The sequence below is a fragment of the Galleria mellonella genome, unplaced genomic scaffold (assembly GCF_026898425.1).
Source record: "Galleria mellonella isolate WM207_F2 unplaced genomic scaffold, CSIRO_AGI_GalMel_v1 utg139, whole genome shotgun sequence".
NCBI classification, from domain to species: domain Eukaryota; kingdom Metazoa; phylum Arthropoda; class Insecta; order Lepidoptera; family Pyralidae; genus Galleria; species Galleria mellonella.
In genome coordinates this window covers 1087561-1108617 of record NW_026441995.1, presented here as the reverse complement: position 1 = coordinate 1108617, position 21057 = coordinate 1087561, and the positions used below count along the sequence as shown (strand labels likewise).

At 36.1% G+C, this 21057-nt stretch overlaps 1 protein-coding gene across 1 annotated transcript in view; it reads left to right on the top strand.

The window, feature by feature from the left end:
• Positions 1 to 3029: 3029 nt before the first annotated feature.
• Positions 3030 to 21057, top strand: part of LOC116413029 (uncharacterized) — a 32134-nt gene continuing 14106 nt past the window's right edge. The window contains exons 1-2 of the mRNA XM_052903586.1: positions 3030 to 3119; positions 20454 to 20658. Of these exons, the coding sequence (XP_052759546.1) occupies positions 20458 to 20658 (201 nt within the window). The 5' untranslated portion in view covers positions 3030 to 3119; positions 20454 to 20457. The remainder of the gene's footprint in view (positions 3120 to 20453; positions 20659 to 21057) is intronic.

The window sequence follows — 21057 nt, the reverse complement described above, 5'->3', positions numbered from 1 at the left end:
AACACCAAACTGGTTTTTCGAGAATTGTTTTTTTTTTTATTTAATTTATAGTGCAATGGTAAAAGGTCATAATGTCGAACAGTTCCTTAAATTATATTATATTTATAAATTATTATTATTATTAATAAATTTATAATATCGATTTATATTGTTACAAATACAGTTATTTTGATTTGAAAATTAAATTATTGTATCGATTTTCATAAAATATCTTTGAGACAAATATGTAAGTATAACTTTTCAGATAAAAAAAATATTCAGTTTACAGCTGAAAAGTTATGAGGTATATATAAAAAAAATTCATGTTACTTGAATTAATGTCTGCATTCAAACATTAAACTGCCATTCTATTTTATTTCAGATAATGAAGATTTTATGCCACAGTTGAATATTGATCTTTATAAAAATAACTTTTTTTTATATACAACTTAGAATGGCAAACAAGCTGACGGCCCACCTGATTTTTTTGGTAACCGTCGCCTATAGACATGATTTTTTATGGACATAACAGATATTGTTTCGTCCAATATATACCTCCCATGCGTTGCCATTCCTGAGGACTCAGGTGTTATTTCTCTGTACCCAGTAAATTCACGCCATAACCGAAACACAGCCATGTAAACACAACTGCTTCACGGTTGAAACACGAATGGGACAATTTGTAACTAACAAAATCGACTTTTGTACAAAGTCTAATTAAAAAATATTACAAACATTATTTTTAGTCGAATTAATTCCTTTGACTCCCGAGTAAATAGATTCAATTAAAAATAAACATCGAAATCGGTTTCAAATCGTCAAAGAGCTGTAACGGATAACCTCTATACAAAACAAGTGGACGTGAAGATTACCAATTCATGGTGGATCCAGCACAATGGACCCACTGACCTATCCTTAATCCTTATCACTTCCCCTTCACTGTTTACCCTGTCGTTTGTTTAGGCTTGGCAGCGTATTCAATTTACCCATCAAACAAATGGACGGGAAATGTCACAAAAATTTGGACAAAGTTGTAAATAAATACGACGATTTTTTTTGTGTATATATATATTGTATATATATATGTATATATTTAACGATTCTGAAGCGATTTTTTTATAATTTTGCTATTTTTGAATACTTTTGTCATACTATTTTCGTATAAAAAGATAATCATTAAATAATATTTATTTATTTAAACTTTAATGCACAGTAAAATTCTATGAATGAAAAGTATAAATTGTAAGTAAGTAAAATAGTAAATAAGTGTAAAATGAAAAGTAATATTCTATTCATTGGGCGAACAGAGAAATACGTATTCGGTGCATTATTGAATAAAGAAAAAAATGTCAAACAATATTTGATAAATTCATATAATATAAACGTACACATAATATACTATATATATATATATATATATATATATATATATATATATATATATATATATATATACATACATACATACATTAAATAATCAAATCAAATCAAATCACTTATTGCACGAATATGAGTACATACATTAGTTGAAAAAAATAATTACATGTCCATTATTCCATACATACATACATAAATACATAAAATATTACTATATAAAACATTTATTAATATAGCTTTTTATAAGTGAAAGAATTTTTAAAATTGGTAAAGTATTTTCTTGAGGTTATTTGGTGCAAACAAAAATCGAATCTTTATAAGTAATATTAGTTTAGGTGGGTAATCGAAAAATGATTAAATCGAATCCCATCTTTCCATCATCATCGTCATCACTGCTAGATATAGGCTTCCAACATGTGCAATCGACTATTTGTTGTTTTTCTTGTGGTCACATGTTATTGAAATTTTGTACCTATAAGTATATATATATATATATATATATATATATATATATATATATATATATATATATATATATACAGGTATATATACAAAGCCTGACAAGTTTTGAAACATAAGTTAAAAGACTTTTATTTGAGCAAGCTGTCATCATTCTAATTTGTTTATATCTACCTATATATATGTATTTAAAAATAACAGAATTTCGTGCCTCTCCATATAAAGGTTGCCTGAAAGAGATCGCTTTAAGCAATACGGCTGCCTATGGTTTTTTACTGTGATAAGTTTTTGTAATTGTTTATATTTATATAATATTATATATGTTTACTATTGTAATCTCTTGGAGGAAACAATAAAGAGTATCTATCTAGTTACGTTGAGCAAGCGGGTTGGTAACTGAAATTTGCCGATGGATTTTTGAAAGAATTTTTAAAGAATTTAGGGAAAGATATAGAATGCCACAATGTGGGGGTAAAAGGGACAGGACAGTGACAGCTGTGGTTTCCGGGGGCGCGTACCCGCATCCATCTGAGAGATCATCCCACGCACAAGATTAAACCCTCCAGAATAGTTAAAATAATGAATCGTCTGACGACTCATATCAAGCTATTTTTTAACCCTTCTTTGCATAATGCTGGAAATTTCCATCATAACATTGAATGCTCAAAAATTATATAAAAGAACATGTTAACTTTAAGTTGATCGTGTCTGGATACCTTTTTAATGTCCATTGCAAAAAAAAAAAAAATACATAGCTGTCAAATTTATTTTATTTAACCATCTTTCCTTTAATTTTGAACATGAATTATATCACCTTGATTTATTTCACAAATAAAAAAAATTATGCAAAGAACGGTTAACCTAACTAATCAGGGGTAAAGGATTGTTAGCAATGGAGTTTGACAGCCCCATTGCTAGCAATATATCTTATTAGGTCCACCTCCACGTGGTTCCCCCTGGAAACCATCGTGAACAATTCTTGTTGAATTCGTCACGATGGGCTAACTGACCTGCTTCATCCTCACCTATCATCCTTCACTGGTGCACCGCCGGTGTATACCGATAGTGCGGGTGGGATTACCATTCCATTATCATCCATTAAAAAAAAACCTAACTAATCAATGTTAAACAATCGTTAGCAATCGTTTAGCACGGTGCAACCGGGCGTCATCGACACATAATCGCCCACGTACAAATCAACTATTAATTAGAGCAGTCGACTTGTGTACTTCACATTGAAACCACTGGCGACACAAGCGCATCCACTCGGAGTTTGGACCATTACCTCAATACCAGTTTTGAAGGTTAGTACTTTTTAAGCTTCGATTAGATAAGTGATTAGGTAACGGTGCGTACGGCTTCTGGCTCTTTTGAAATAGAACCTGAGGTTTAAAAATGTTTTAGTACATAAATCACAATATCTTTGGAATCAACTTCCAGCAGCAGTATTTCCGAACCGATACGACAACATAACCTTCAAGAAAAGAGTATATTCCTTTTTAAAAGGCCGGCAGCACACCTGCAATGCTGCTGGTGTTGTGGGTGATCATGGGCGACGGTAGTCACTTACCATCAGGTATGCCGCTCGTTTGCCCCCTGTGTTGTAAAAAAAAACAATAGCTTTGTATAACCCGGCGATGTTAATGTACTAGTTAATTAATGTTACATCCTAAGCGCTATAAGGCTATTAAATTCGGTCGGTTATTCAAGTCAAATGATATTGGGATTTGAGCAAATGGCAGTCAGAGATTAATTGTTTAAATTGAAAGATTGTGTAACTCCTGGTAGAAATAGTTGTGGTCAAACTTCGAGTGTTAGCAGTCGCACACATACGAGTACTAATGGTGGCGGAGTTAAACCAGAGGGAGACTTTGTACAAAAGTCGATTGCTTGGGTACTTCTGTACCATTCGTGTTTCTACCGTGAAGCAGTTGTGTTTGCATGGCTGTGTTTCGGTTTGAAGAGTGGGATATGGCGTGAATTTACAGGGTACAGAGGAATAACACCTGAATCCTAGGGAATGGCAACGCATGGGGGGTATCATGGGCGAAACAGTATACTCTGTTATGTCCATGGTACTGCTTATGTCTATAGGCGACGGTTGCCACTTTCCATCAGGTGGGCTTCTAGACTTAGGCACAAGTATTTATTTATTCATTTATCAATACATAGTACATCAATATTTAATAATACATAGATAATCAATACATAGTGGAACTATTGTACATCTATGTTGACCCATAAATAGTTTTCACATTTGCATTATTACACAGTCGATCGATTTTTACAAATAATAATTGTAAAGTTATAAAATTTGCACATAGTACCTGTTTCGCCCATGATACCCCCATGCGTTGCCATTCCCGAGGACTCAGGTGTTATTCCTCTGTACCCTGTAAATTCACGCCATATCCCACCCTTCAAACCGAAACACAGCCATGCAAACACAACTGCTTCACGGTTGAAACACGAATGGTACAGAACTACCCAAGCAATCGACTTTTGTACAAAGTCTCCCTCTGGTGATTAGTTATGATTATTTAAAAGCTAAATTAATGAATTGATTTTGTTTAAATTTCAATCTAAAAGTATATCTTTTCAAATAAAAAGAAAAAATCAATTTTTCAAATCTATTTAAACATGATGCAGTTTTGAGGTAGTAAACATAAAAAAAACATGACTTAATTGACGTTCTCAATCCATCCTTTGTTTGAGGTCGGTCGGAAAAGACTGTTTCATGTTCGTGTAACAATATCAAAGAGGATCTTATTTGAGAATAAGCCCGACCATAGACTATAAGTGAATTGTGTTCAAAAACAAGCAATATTGTATTATATTTAATATCTGTGAAGTGGCACTTAAATTAATCAATTCTGGGAAGTTTCCTTCGCTGTTAACAATAAAATAGACTTTATAATGGAAATTCATAATATTATAAGTAACTACAAATGATACTTATCTATTTTATACTTATAATAAATCTGTAGAGAGGTCAATTCTGTACATGAAATACATTTCCAAAATAACTATCAGCGGGTGATTAGTGATCGATACTGATGCCAAATATGCAATTAGTAAACTACTCGACGGATTTTAACGAAACTTGGTACAATTATTCTTCATACTCCTGGGCAGGTTATAGTATACTTTTCATCACGCTACGATCAATAGGAGCAGAGCAGCGAAGGGAAATGTTGGGAAAACGGGAGAAGTTACTCCATTTTTGAGCTTCCGTCGCGCGTGCAGTCCTAATGGCCACTTTTTTAAATGTAAAAATGTTCACCCGTGCAAAGTCGGGACGGGCCGCTAGTATATAATAATTATCCAAATAAACTTAATAAGCATTTTTAAATAGTCATTTTTATGAATCTACCTCGATAAGACCACCATATATATATATATATATATATATATATATATATATATATATATATATATATATATATATATATATATATCTATCTTCTCCAGACATCGTCCAGTATCCATATAAAATACAATACGTAGATATTATATCTACGTTATTAAAGTATATATTTTTTATTTCAAAGTAAATAGTTTACATTAAATTAATATTATATTTGTATTTAATTAAGCAGCGCCCTTTATTTTACCTAAAAAAAAATATAACATTATAACAGTATAATAAAAAACTAAAAATAGTATATGTTTAAATTGAATATTGTTGTTGTAACTAGTTTCTACTTGTGGCTTCGTTCACGTGACTCGAACGTTTTCATTGTACAGTATATAAAATGGACTTTATGTCCTTTTTTAATCCTTATTTTTATTAATGTTATAAATGTGTAAGTGAATTTATTTTTTTGTTTGTCACCTGTTATCGATCAACCTGGTCGCTAAACAAAATTGGACACGAAATACTAGATGGCGTTAGCATCGAGATTTGTGGTTCTCGTATTTGTATTGTACAACTTTATAAAAAACCCTGGTATGTGGTTGATACATTATAATACATTCAGGAAAAGATAGCGTATTATCTGACACTTCAGATTTGTACATAATAATAAAAACCGCTCGCCTATTTAAAAATATTGCTTTAAATTATCTTTAATTACAAAATACTGCTCATGTCTATAGGCGACCGCATTGCATCAGGTGGGCCGTCAGTTCGTTTTCCATTCTAAGTTGCATAAAAAAAAATTCATTCCCATTCTGGTCATATTATCTTTCACACACGCCATCTGTTGTATATTTATATGTACACATTACATAAATATTGTATTCTGTGACAGTATCTTTGAAATAAAACCAGTGCGTATCTGGTATCTTGACGTTTTACTACACCGTCCATGTCTTTTAGGTCTTCCTCTGTCTTCATAGCTATCCACATTAATACCTAATATCATTCCTAAAACATGCACCTTATCTCTGCGCATCACGTGTCCGTATCAGGACAGACGATTCAGATAATATATCCAAAAATTGCTAAATAAATTAAAAAGACAAAAGGAAATACAAAATGGCGACAACACCTGCATTGGTTGCTAGGGTTGCCAATTCTCGAAAGGACTAATCCGGGAGAATTTAAGGGGGGAGAGTTATTAAAAGGAAATCATGAATTATTTTTTTTTATTTTTATAGTTATTTTGTTTTTGAGTAGTATCTAATATTTGTCGGTTTTTCACCACAAAATCGTAAAAGTTTTTACAGGAAAAATCTAAGTTTGCTAGTACTTGTATCTCTGCTTTTACTAAAGAAATACTCATTTAGTTTCTTTCCTTGCTTCATACTTACTCCATTACGCTAAACAGGTGCTCGTATGAAGCATTAGAGATAGGAATGGAAAAAACAAACGTGACCATTTTTTTCAATTCAGGCCAGGGATTTCCGTCTTTCGATTTCGTAAAGTGGTCAACCCAGTGTAAATCCACTCGATTTTCTTCAACGAGATGTGATCGCATCTCACGCAATAGTTCAATTTTATCGTACAATTTGTTCTATCTAAGTTTCTAGAGAATCTGGAGATGTTATTGCACTTTGGGAGGTCGGGAGGTTAACCAATTGCACTGAGGCAGTTGCACTGAGGTAGTTCAAAGGTCACTAGTTCGAATGGATGTGTGAACTGTATATATGGATTAAATGAGTGTATCTAGATGATCCTCGTCCCAACTAGTGAGTAATAGAAGCTGCACCAACCTTAAGGCTCACGTTCACCACGGATATACGAAGGACTGCTAAACACGCACGGCGATCCACTAGTAGTTTGGAGTAGCAGCCTCTCAATGTTGGACAGGAGAACACTCTTATTTGTACCGAATACGGTAAGCATGGCTTCTGGAAGGCTATCAGTATGTTACGTATTGTGTAACGTTCACACTTCACTTGAATCAGTAGAGGAGGCGCTCACGGGCGCTCTGCCAGGCGTTCACCGAACAATTGTCCTCGCAATATCTACTGATGACAGTTAACTACAATATTGATGGAGCAAAATGTGTGATTACCCACCAATATTGTATAAGGATCGAACAACCATTATAACCGGAGTCTCCCAGTCAATCCGGGTGGGTTGGCAACCCTAATGATTGTTCTTGCTTGTTTATTCGAGTCACATTTCACTTGATATTCTCGTAGTGGTCCGTGGGCCACCCTTTCATGCCATTATTATCAAATAAGTGCGCATTTAGTTCAATTATGGGCGCCGAATCGAAATTAATTAACGCTTGATTGGTTTATTGTGACCGCACTGATAAATAAGTGGAGTTCAAATTAAACGGGGGTTTGATTGAAAATGTTTTATCGTTGGCTACCATTGCAGAATGGAATGGTTTCTTGTTAGTTTTCATTGGAATTTAAATTGTCATACTATTTGATAAAGAAAATTTGAGTAAGAAATGCATATGTATAAAATAACCCACAATTGATAAATAGTAATATATGTTCATGACTAATCATCATCGACGTGATTATATTCAGATGCAGATATTTTATTTCATAAAGCCTGACTGCGGTTGCTAATCCGCCTGCCAAGCGTGGCAACTACTGGTAAAAAACCCACTGCGTGGCTTATGTAAAGCAATAGATTATGGTGTATATATATATAAAATTTTTGAAATAAAAAAATTAAAAGGTCATTTAAATATTTAATATATATATATATATTAAATATTTAAATGACCTTTTAATTTTATATATATATATATATATATATATATATATATATATATATATATATATATATATATATAAATAAATATTGTCATTTAAACGTGAAATAATTTTGGATTTGTCATGTAGGTACTCATTAATATAATAAAATGGATCAATTAAAAAAATATTTTAATGACCTTTTAATTTTTTTATTTCCAAAGTAGCATTTCAATTATTTATTTTAAATTTTATTGCAAGTAAAACAATAATAAATATAGTAAATTTAAATGAGAAGTGATACAAAAGGCGGTCTTATCGCTAAGCAATCTCTTCCAGACAACCTTTGGGTAGAGGACATTGAGAAAAAGACAAAGGGTAGGTGGTGCACTATTAATATTTATATTCTTAATCTATAATGACAAAATATAGATAATAACGAAGGAAAATGAAGGGAAAACACAGGAAAATAGTACTAAAAAGAGAGGTTGTAGGATTTAACAGGGGTTTTGAAGCTAGTGGGAGTTTGAACGTACTAAAAAGAGGCATTGTGAGTATTCTCTTTTGGTAACCGTTTGTACGTAATAATTTTCTATGGTTTTCCTTGTTTTACGGATTTTTCTAGTTTTTTACGTGGTACATATTTCGTCGAGTGTATTAAAATTGAACGTTGCAAGCGGCGAGTCTGTCGTCGTCATTCGAATTAGCTTCGTTTATTATTGGAGGTTTTGTGCAATACGGTTTGGTAAAGTCAGTCAATGCGAGCCTGACTAGTGCAACGAAGGTTCCGTACAAAATCATCAAGTTTAATTTTTTTATTTTTTTTTTCTGTGAAATAAATAGAAATTTATGGTTTTCGGATGTTTTCCTTTGCTTGTGCTACAGGACATTGTTTTTTGGTAAATCTCATGATTCTAAGTCAACGGGAAGTACCCTATAGGTTTTGATTCCCACTGCGAATGTCCAAATATGCAATATAATTGGAACATAAACGGCCGTACCTTTTGATTGCTTCGATTTACAAGCTTCAATTTTTCACTGCTTTAACAGATTGCACACCTGGCCCTTTACGTGGCTGGTTATTCACGTGAGTCCGTGAGTTGGAATGAGTCAACCGGTATTGCTATCTCATTCTATCTCACGGACTCGCTAGCGATGTCGATTCCATCAACGAACTCGCTTGTCACTTGTCTAGAGGGCCAGAGTATAATATATCATATTATATGGGTGAAAATGGTATGGTAACCCCGCCTGCGCTAACGGGATACGCTGGCGGAGCACCAGTGAAGGGTGATAGATGAGAATGAAAACAGGCCAGTTAGCCCATCATGATGAATTCATCAGGAATCAACCATGATAGTTTCCAGGGGGAACCGCGAGGAGGTCGACCTGGTTGGGTATAATGCTAGCAATGGGATTCTCAGTCTCCATTACTAACAATCCCTTTCCCCCCTATTGCTAGCAATATACCCTGTCAGGTTGACCTTCACGCGATTCCCCCTTGAAATCATCGTGTTGAATTTTAGGTGTCATTTCCATCACGATGGGCTAACTGACCTGCTTTTTAATTATCCCTTATTGGTGCCCCGCCAGCGTATATCGTTAGCACAGTCGGGGTTATCACTCCATTATCATGCATTAAAAAAATTCTGTAATTTTACTGTCCCCATTCTTCAAATCAAAATATGGCAACAGAAATACCAAAGGGAGACTTTGTACAAAAGTCGATTGCTTGGGTACCTCTGTCCCATTCGTGTTTCAACCGTGAAGCAGTTGTGTTTGCATGGCTGTGTTTCTGTTTGAAGAGTGGGATATGGCGTAAATTTACTGGGTACAGAGGAATAACACCCGAGTCCTCAGGAATGGCAACGTATAGGGTATCATGGGCGAAACAGTATACTCTGTTATGTCCATGGTACTGCTCGTGTCTATAGGCGACGGTTACCACTTTCCATCAGGTGGGTCGTCAGCTTGTTTGCCATTCTAAGTTGTATAAAAAAAAAAAAGAAACAGCAATTAGATAGAAAAACAAAGAACTCTTGTACGTATTCGCCCTCTGGTTAAATTAATTTCCTATAAGGAAAATTATTATTTCGATTTTTAATACGTTCCCCATGCATTCGAAAATTGTACGCAGCAAAGACGATTCGCTTCAAAAGATTACAATAAAATATTACTGGCTTTGAACATTTTTGTTTCTTATTTTCATATATCTTTAAATATATACCTAGCTACGGGTCCATTGTTCAGGTATCAAAGACACGGGTTAAAAGGGAGGGGTGCTACATAATAATATTCCGTCAGTGTGGTCACTTTTCGTAAAGAAGGGTTGTCAAATTTGATTTTAATTCTTTTCGTCAATAAGTACACAAATTCATAGATAAATAAATAAATAAATAAGATATCATGCTTTCTTATTGTGTGACTGTGGATTGATGGGTAGCGGTGTCCTTCTTAATATATTACCAAAGGCTTATCTAGGGTTACCAATCCGTCTGCTAAGCGTGGCAACTAATGGTAAAATTCCTCAATAAAGGGAGGCCGATGTTCAGCAGTGGACAGTTATGTATATATGATGATGATGATGATGATGATAATGATGATGATGATACAGTATCTAACTTCTTAGGTAGAGGAGAGAAGGGATTATTAGTAATGGAGATTAGTAATCCCATTGCTACTATCCCATACCCTATGTGGTCTACCTCCACACTGTTCCCCCTGGAAACCATCTTGAGTAATTCTTTATGAATTCTTCACTATGGGCCAACTGATCTACTTCATCATCGTCTATCATCCTTCACTGGTACCCTGTCAGTGTATACCGATAGTGATAACCATTCTATTAAAATTTATTAAAAAAAACTATTATGTAGGGGGGAGGGATTGTTAGTAATGCGGACTATCAGTCCCATTGCTAGCAATATACCCTGTCAGGTCGACCTCCACGTGGTCCTCCTTGGAAACCATCGTGCTGAATCCCGAGTGTATTTATCACGATGTTTTGCAAATACAGTTGCTAATATATTATTTATTTATTTATTGTTTTTAATAAAATAAAAAAGTGGATTTTGACAACCCTATTCCTGACTGGTGTAGGCGTACTGAGGGGTATTGTCACTATTCATCTCATATATACATAGTACCTCGTACTATGTATGTATGTATATTATGTTTACTTTAAGTAGGGCTCCGAAAAGAACGACTTAGATATACCACGCTGGGGGGAAAGGGATTGTTAGTAATGGAGACTGAGAATCTCATTGCTAGCAATATACCCAACCAGGTCGACCTCCTCGCGGTTCCCCCTGGAAACTATCATGGTTAATTCCTGATGAATTCATCATGATGGGCTAACTGGCCTGTTTTCATTCTCATCTATCACCCTTCACTGGTGCTCCGCCAGCGTATCCCGTTAGCGCGAGCGGGGTTACCATTCCATTTTCACCCATCAAAAAAAAAAACATATTTTACATACATTTTTACATACATCAAAGTACATTTGTAAAAAATGTCTTTATATAAGATATTCTTTATACTGCAAAAATGGCAAAAAAGCAAATAGCCCGTGTGATGGTAAACGATAAGATGAAGGGTGACAACGTACTGGTTGCCGGCCTTTAAAAATCTTAATATACCTTTTTTTGAACCATTCCAACATACCGACCCTTCGCCATTCCTTGACGGGGGTCAAAGTGCGGTGGCCTAAGCCGAGGCCTAAGCGCACGCCGTAGTCTATAAGTAAGTCGATTCTGTCACTCCCCTCTCGCGGGCTTGGAGTGCCATCTGCACTCGGTCCTGCATACGCGTTCAGTGAAGCTGTAAAGGCCACTCACGGCCAATAGCAAACACATTCAGGAAAAAAATCTTTTTAAAGAACCTCATACTGTAATCTCTAGGAAAAACCTCGGCAGGGAGCTCATTTTACAGCCTGAGCATTTACGGGATCATTTGGGTTAAACCGTGTGAATAAATATTATTAATATTAATAATTAAGGACATTTAATTCGAAATAATTCTTTTTTTTTTATATAACTTAGAATGGCAAACAAGCTGACGGCCCACCTGATGGAAAGTGGTAACCGTCGCCTATGGACATGAGCAGTACCATGGACATATCAGAGTATACTGTTTCGCCCATGATACCCCCCATGCGTTGCCATTCCTGAGGACTCGGGTGTTATTCCTCTGTGCCCAGTAAATTCACGCCATATCCCACACTTCAAACCGAAACACAGCCATGCAAACACAACTATCTTTTATCATTGCACTGATCTCCATCTCCAAGGAATTCATTCTTACTACTACATCTACTAGAACCAAAATAATATGCGTACAGTATGGTTCTAGAGACCAGAATGCGCGAATGCTCAGGCTGTAGAATGAGCTCCCTGTCAAAATGTTCCTTAAACACTATGATAGTGCGGAGTTCTTTAGAAAAGGCAAAGGTATTGAACTTTCTTTAGAATTGTCAACGTACACGTGACATCTCTGGTATTAATAGTTGTTTAACAACATTGTGGTAAAAAATTATCTGCGCCCATAACCTGTTAAATAATTGATCATTTTATTGCAGTGCGTGGCAATTATTGGTAAAGCCCCACCAATAGGAGTAGATCTATGTTCGACAGTAGACAAATAACGAATGATACATGGTATGGCTCTGGCCGTGTGGTTTCGGCATTGAATAAACCACACTCTTTCCCCTGGGTGTCGTAAGAGGCAACTAAGGGAGGACTAGGGATGGGCAGCAGTGTCCCCTTTAAAGCATCTCGAAAGCTTACTGCGGTTGTCAATCCGCCCGCCAAGGGTATCAACTACTGGCAAAACTCCCCAAGAGGGAGGCTTATGTTCAGCAGTGGACGGTTAAGGGCTGATCTGATGATATCTATGATGATGATTGTATGGATCAAGCTGAATGATTGTTTCTCACTTTTTTGATATAAAATCAATCTACGTCTATCACCTGTGAAATGATCGGTCGTTTTATTGCCCAACCATTTAGCTCTCTATTTGTTCAGCGCCCAAGGGCCGGCCCTCTTGAACTTCACTAATGGTTGTAGGGAAAATAAACGGACCTACCAATGACCCTTACGAATCAATGACGACATCTCCCTAATAGGGTTGCGATGTTACATTTTTGACGAGCCATTAGGTCCCTGGTCTTTGTTGTAAACCGTTTCAGATATAGATACCGTTATTGATATGTTTTACAATTAGAGGGACGCCTGGAAATTATAATATACAAGTAGTAACAAAGATAACAAGGTTTTGAGTTGATTTTTATCATTTTTCAAATTTAAATTCTAATAAACTTTTTCTAATAGACTTGTTTACAAGCACTTTTAAATTTTTTTTGTATTTACTTTAGTATTCGGAAAGTTGTTACCTGTCGAGAAGAGCCCGCAAGAAACACAACAGTTACTCTTTTAAATTTTTCTTTGGAAATAATCGTGGTTAATTCTAGGGGAATGCGTCACGATGGGCTAACTGACCTGCTTTTATCGTCACCTATCATCCCTCACTGGTGCCCCGCCAGCGTATACCGATAGCGCAGGCGGTGTTACCATTCCATTATCACTCATTAAAAAAAAAAGTAAGTCAACGATTGAAAGTAGAACATTTTCATTTCGGTTGACCACAGTCATGGGCCATATTGCTCCTGTGTTCGCTCAGGATAGTGTTGTCGTAACTCGTGGTATTAAAAAAAAATTGGCACTATTTTCAATAAGTTTCTTGTTAAAGAAGGGCCAAGTTAAAAGTATTCGTAATTGGCGAACGTCTATGATTTTTTTGATGGTATATATATATATATATATATATATATATATATATATATATATTTTTTTAATGGGTGAAAATGGAATGGTATGGAAAAATTTGGATATGGTGGTCGACCTGATAGGATATATTGCTAGTAAAGGGGTTTTTATAACCCATTACTAATAATCCCTTACCCCCCGTATTCAGTATTTAAACATTATTCATGAAAAGTGACGCTCGACTTTTTATTGAGAGTATTTCGCAGAAATGTGTAACAATGCTTCTTTAATGATTTCGGTTAATTGCAAACGGTGTTTCAGGATAGCAATCAAGCTTAACATTTAAGATTTAACGATCATTAGAGGCGATTGTGAGGAAGTGAGAGCCATTAGTGAAGTGATTACTTCGATACGAGTCGAGTGTTGTGACTTGGATATGGTTGACTTCAATCTGGCGATATCTTTATTTATAGACGGCTGAATATGTAAATTTTGTGTGGTCCCGGCATAGAATGTGCCACTCCTTTGTTTCCTGTGAGCGTTGTATAAGGCGATTAAGGGAACTTAATATTTCAGGGATGGGCAGGAGCGTTTCTCTAAAACAATGACCAAAACCTAACAGCGGTTGCCAGCCCGTCTGCCAAGTATGGCAACTATGAGCAAAACCCTCCTTTATGGAGGAGGTTTAAGTCCAACAGTAAACACTTAACGGTTGATATAACCGCGTAACCGCCAACATTTGAAGATTGGCTACTATAGCCTATTTGAAAATATAAAAAATAATACTTTACTTAATGCCAACCGCAGGGTCTAGAGGTTTTAAAGGCGGTATGCATTAACCCTTAAATACCTGAATTTTCAAATTTGATACCGGGGTTTGCATTGTTTCATTGTTAAATAAATTTAAATATTTTGATTACCGTAATGCCTTAAGTATCAAAAACGATACCAAATGTTTTTTTTTTTTAAAATAAATATATAAAAATATCGTTTTGATTTTTTTACTATTTTTCCCCATTAGTAAACACCGTATATATATATTACACACATACACTTATATATTTTTAATTTGATTTAAAAAATCAGGCTTTACAGGGTTAATCTGACAAAAATATATATTATTAAATAATTATGTATAAATCCCCCAAAAAATGTATCATATTTTTATCTGGTACCACGTGATCGAAAATAATTTGACGTAATATGGAAGTAAATAACATGTCTGTTATCGATGTTCCTTTGCGTTCTTGCCAGCGGGGCTGCGAATTCGAACGACTTTTTTATTCGAATAATTAGTAATTACTAATTATATTATTTAACTGCTAAATCACTGAAAATGTAGGGCGTCTAAATGACGACATTGAATTCTAACCTCAAATGAATGAATGAATGAATGAATGAAAATTTATTTCATAAAACATTCATTCATTCATTCAAATCGGTAATTAAAATCTTTATTAAATCGAAATATTAATGAATTACTCGAAAATTTACATAAATAATAATATTATGTACTTACGTCAAAACGATTTTCATAAAAAAAAAAAGTTGACTCATTCATTATAGCATTAAGATTTCTATGAGTATGTTGCAACCACTTTTTGTGTATTACGGCCTTTTTTGGCACACTAATGAACAGTTTTTCCGGTGTCTTTGTTTCTACAAGCACGCTGGCACAACCCACCATTTGCATATTTTCTTTCTTAGGAAACTGTATAAAATTACCAAAAATAAATCCTGACCAATTTTTACGATTGTTTACTTCCTTGTGACGTCACTGATGCCATTTTGCTCAAACGTTGTGTTTCGGCGGCCTATTTAAATTGTACTTTTTGTTTTTAAGAAATACGTGAATAAAAAATGATTACTTTGTGTGGCAATTGTAAACACCACTAAATAGTCAGAGATGGTTTTCAAAAATCGGTCAAATAGCGTATTATTATTAGTAGAAAATCTACGATCATTTTGATTAATAGACAATTTTCTGACCATTTCAGTCTACGCGTATGTTGTGACACGTGTATTCCTTCTGTCAATTTATAATTTGTTGTACGGATCCTAGTGTTGATAGTTCGACGCTCAGGCTGCAATTCGCAATAATGGCCAGAGATTTGTTTAACAAATATTGACAGTTACGTGTACATGCATAACATTTCAAATCAACTAACCTAACTAGCTAACTAAAGTGATATGGATATCTATATACGTGGAAAACATGAATTTTATGATATTTATACAACTTAGAATGGCAAACAAGCTGCAGCCCACCTGATGGAATGTGGTAACCGTCGCCTATAGACATGAGCAGTACCATGGATATAACAGAGAATATTAACAGGTGTTATTCCTCTGTACCCAGTAAATTCATGCCATATCACCACCCTTCAAACCGAAACACAGCCATGCAAACAACTGCTTTACGGTTGAAACACGAATGTGTGGTTAGAGACAATGGTGCTTTAGAAGCCGTGTGGCTGTATGCAGTGTAGTTGTAGTTGATTGTGAAGGATTAAATAAAAAATATATATTGTTAAAAAAACAGACATAAGTTTTAAAAACAACAGCGATATTTAAGGGTATCTTAAGGCTTCTTCAGGGGTTTTTTTTTTGTTGGATGAAAATGGATTGGTAACCCAGCCCGCGCAAACGGGATACGTTGGCGGAGCACCAGTGAAGGGTGATCGATGAGAATGAAAACAGGCCAGTTAGCCTATCATGATGAATTCATCATGAAGAATCAATCATGATAGTTTCCAGGTGGAAGCGCGTGGAGGTCGACCTAGTTAAGTATATTGCTAGTAATGGGATTCTCAGTCTCCATTACTAACAATCCCTTTCCCCCCAATATTCTATATTAAAAGGAATTACTACAATAATTACGAGAGAACATTGATATTTCTATCTTTGGCCTTAATAATATACTTTATTGATGACAGTTTTAGACAAATATGGAAATAAATACCGTGTAGTCTAGACATAGAATGGGCCATCCCTTCCTTTCTCATGAGTGTCGTATGAGACGACTAAAAGAACTAAACACGGTAAGAGATCGATATAAAATCGAAGTCCAACCGCCTACCTTAATACTGATACTAGGTTTTCCAATAAACTTCTTCCCACGATATGGGTATAGAGTTTTTCCACTCCATACCCAATTTATGGGAAGCCAAAGGGTTGTTACAGCATGCTATGATATTACAAAAGTGTATATTTTTTTTATGGGTGATAATGGAATGGTAACCCCACCCGCGCTATCAGTATACACCGGCGGGGCTCATCGTGACAAGTCCACAAGAATTAACCACGATGGTTTCCAGGGGGAATCACGTGAAGGTCGACCTAATAGGGCATATTGTTAGCAATGGGGCTGTCAAACTCCATTGCTAACAATCCCTTTCCCCCCCCAAAAGTGTATGTTACCATCCCAATACAGAATTTAATTTAACAACCATGTTCATGGCACATAATTATGGTATATTAATTGCAACCACCAAAATGGTTCTCATTGTGTTCGAGCAAATACGTCCCTATAATCAGGAATTCAGGGATTAATTACACCGGCGGCGTCATACTACGTTTCAGTTTAAACTAATTTTCGGTTTGCAATACTTAATCGAGTTGGCTGGTTAAGTTAGCTGGCTGTGCGGTCTGTCGAAATATGCATATTACAAGTGGATTTTGTTCCAAAAACCAAAAATACAACTTCAATATTTTACCAAATTAAGGTATTAACTTAGGGAAATCCATATCCTTTTATTTACAAAGGTGGCAAACAAGTGTACAGCCCGTCTTTTTTTTTTTTTTTTTTTTTTTAAAACTTAGAATGGCAAACAAGCTGACGGCCCACCTGATGGAAAGTGGTAACCGTCGCCTATAGACATGAGCAGTACCATGGACATAACAGAGTATGCTGTTTCGCCCATGATACCCCCCATGCGTTGCCATTCCTGAGGACTCAGGTGTTATTCCTCTGTACCCAGTAAATTCACGCCATATCCCACCCTTCAAACCGAAACACAGTTATGCAAACACAACTGCTTCACGGTTGAAACACGAATGGGACAGAGGTACCCAAGCAATCGACTTTTGTACAAAGTCTCCCTTTGGTAAATCTCCGTCTGATGGTAAATGGTCACTTTAACCTATGGACGTGTTGCCAACCCTGAAAAAACCGTGGGGAAAGGGATTGTTAGTAATGGAGACTAAAAATCCCATTGCTAGCAATATACTTAACTAGGTCGACCTCCACGCGGTTTCATCCTGGAAACTATCATGATTGATTCTTCATGATGAATTCATCATGATAGGCTAACTGGCCTGTTTTCATTCTCATCTATCACCCTTCACTGGTACCCCGCCAGCGTATTCCGTTAGCGCAGGCGGGGTTACCGTTCCATTTTCATCCTTTAAAAAAAACCAGTGACATACATGTATACCTATATACATGGAAAACATGAATTTTATGAACTTACTAAATTTGTTGTTTCCTACAATTGTTTCGGCTTCACCCGGATGTCTTCTTGATTTATTGCCATTTTCATTCGACTTTAAAAAAGTAATCCGACTTCATAACTCTGTCATTTATGAACCGATTTGGATTTTTTTTTATCTGAATGCCTTTTTTATGTGACTTAAAATGGCAAACAAGTTGACTACCTTATTCTATTACTTTCAGATTGGTCTGGTGAAAACTCCATCAAAATCAGATCAGTAGTTTGGTTTTTAAATCAAAATGTCTGGTTTTGTTACGACTAAAGTCAATGGTCTCATATTGTTTTGCATAACAGAATTTTATGCATGCAATGTTTTCGATAGGATATATTATTGATCGTAACTTTGAATCTTTATGGATAGCTTATGGGGATATATTACCATGCTGCTAAGCATGTGATAATTTCTATAATTTTATGTAGCTATAAACTATGCCAGGCGAATACATTAGGATTTTATCGTTTGTATTATTTATTAGGTTTTTTATTTTGTAAACAATGTTGGTATTTCTTTGTATATAAAATAAGAATGATTAAAATTATAAATCATTTTAATAATTTATTTTTTATAGCTCATTAATAATATTAATTAAGGTCTAACTGCGGTTGCAAACTCGCCTGCCAAGCGTGGCAACTACTGGCCCCCAACAACCCTTAAGTAGCGTGGGGAAAGGGATTGTTAGCAATTGAGTTTGACAGCCCTATTGCTAGCTATATGCACTATGGACCTCCACGTGGTTTCCCCTAGAAACAATCGTGGACAATTATTGTTGAAATCGTCACGATGGGCTAACTGATCTGCTTCATCCTCACCTATCATCCTTCACTGGTGCCTCGCCGGTGTATACCGATAGTGCGGGTGGGGTTACCATTAAACTTAATTATCACCTATTAAAAAAAAACCTTAACTAGCACGGGGAAGGGATTGTTAGCAATATACCTTGTCAGGTCAATTTCCACATGGTCCCTCTTGGTACTGCATCGTGCTGAAGTCCAGGTTTATTCATCACGATGGACTAACGGATCTATCTATTCATCCTCACCTACCATCCTTCACTGGTGTCACCAGCGTGTACAGTTAGCGTAGACAGGGTTAGCATTCCATTAAAAAATCTCCAAGTGGGAGGCTCGATGTTCAGCAGTGCACAGTTAAAGGGTGATACGGTGATGTAAACTATAATATTTTTTTTTATACAACTTAGAATGGCAAACAAGCTGACGGCCCACCTGATGGAAAGTGGTAACCGTCGCCGATAGACATGAGCAGTACCATGAACATAACAGAGTATACTGTTTCGCCCATGATACCCCCCATGCGTTGCCATTCCTGAGGACTCAGGTGTTATTCCTCTGTACCCAGTAAATTCACGCCGTATCCCACCCTTCAAAACAAAACACAGCCGTGCAAACACAACTGCTTCACGGTTGAAACACGAGTGGGACAGAGGTATCCAAGCAGTCGACTTTTGTAGAAAATCTCCCTCTGGTAATTTTGTCCCTTGTTTGATAAATTGTACCAATTGCCTTATTTTTCAGACCAAAACACAGCACGTATTCTTGATAAAAATAACGCTGTGTCTTCCAAATGTAGTCTAATACTTTTTGAGAGCCAACACCGCGTAGCTTCGACCTAGAAATACTTTGACCTATCCCCCTTTATTGTTCCCGGTCACACCCGGTACTTGCTTATTTCAATATCGGCGCAGTTACCCAGTTTCCGAACATGATATTAGATTCTATACAAATAGCAACAAAAAAACTGCACTAGTCTATACTCACGACTTCGCCCACTTGAATAATATACAGGTTGACATGAAAGACTTTAGCCATGCCTACTTAAAATTAATAATTTATTCATGGTATGAAATATATACTAGTCACATAGCTCGAAGAACTGACAACCGATGGGGAAGAAAGGTTCTTGAGTGGCGACTGCGTACGGGTAAACGCAGTGTGGGACGATTCCCCCACTAGGTGGAATGACGACTTGAAATGCATTGCAGGGAGTCAGTGGGTACAGGGGGCTCAGGACCGTTCTTTATGGCAGTCTATGGGGGGAGGCTTATGTCCAGCAGTGGACGAATAAATGATGAAAATGAAGGGAAGGGAAAAAAGACTGAAATGATGATGATGAAGAATGGCAGAAGGCTAATATAATAAGCGTAATACAAAAAAAAAATACGACCGAATTGAGATCTTCCTTCGTTCTGAAATCTGTTGCAAAAAATAGAATAGTAACGAGTTATGAAACAGTCATTTTATTCATAATTATTGTCTTCAGGGTAATGCCACCAGATATGTCGCTCTCAATGAGGCACACGAAGATCAAGGCGGAGGAGGCGGCTCTGCTGGCTGGCGAGATCTCCAAGCCGTCCTGGGAGTCCAGGAACGAGGGTATTCACGAGAGAGTCAGCTTCGAAGACGCCATATGGGGCTTTGACCTGGCCGGTGGTGCTTATTACAAGACTCCACTGCGAGTAACTCATGTAAGTAGATTTTTTATAAGATTTTTTTTATACAGCTTAGAATGGCAAACAAGCTGACGACCCACCTGATGGAAAGTGGTAAGACATGAGCAGTACCATGGACATAACAGAGTATACTGTTTCGTCCATGATACCCCCCATGCCATTCCTGAGGGCTCAGATGTTATTCCTCTGTAAATTCCTGCCATATCCCACCCTTCAAACCGAAACACAGCCATGCAATCACAACTGCTTCACGGTAGAAACACGAATGGGACAGAGGTACTCAAGCAATCGACTTTTGTACAAAGTCTCCCTTTGGAATGACAATGGAATGATAACCCATTTTTTTAATTTGAATTTGGAACTATTTTTGTGACTGATATTAAATATACATATGCACGTATTGCTTATAAATTA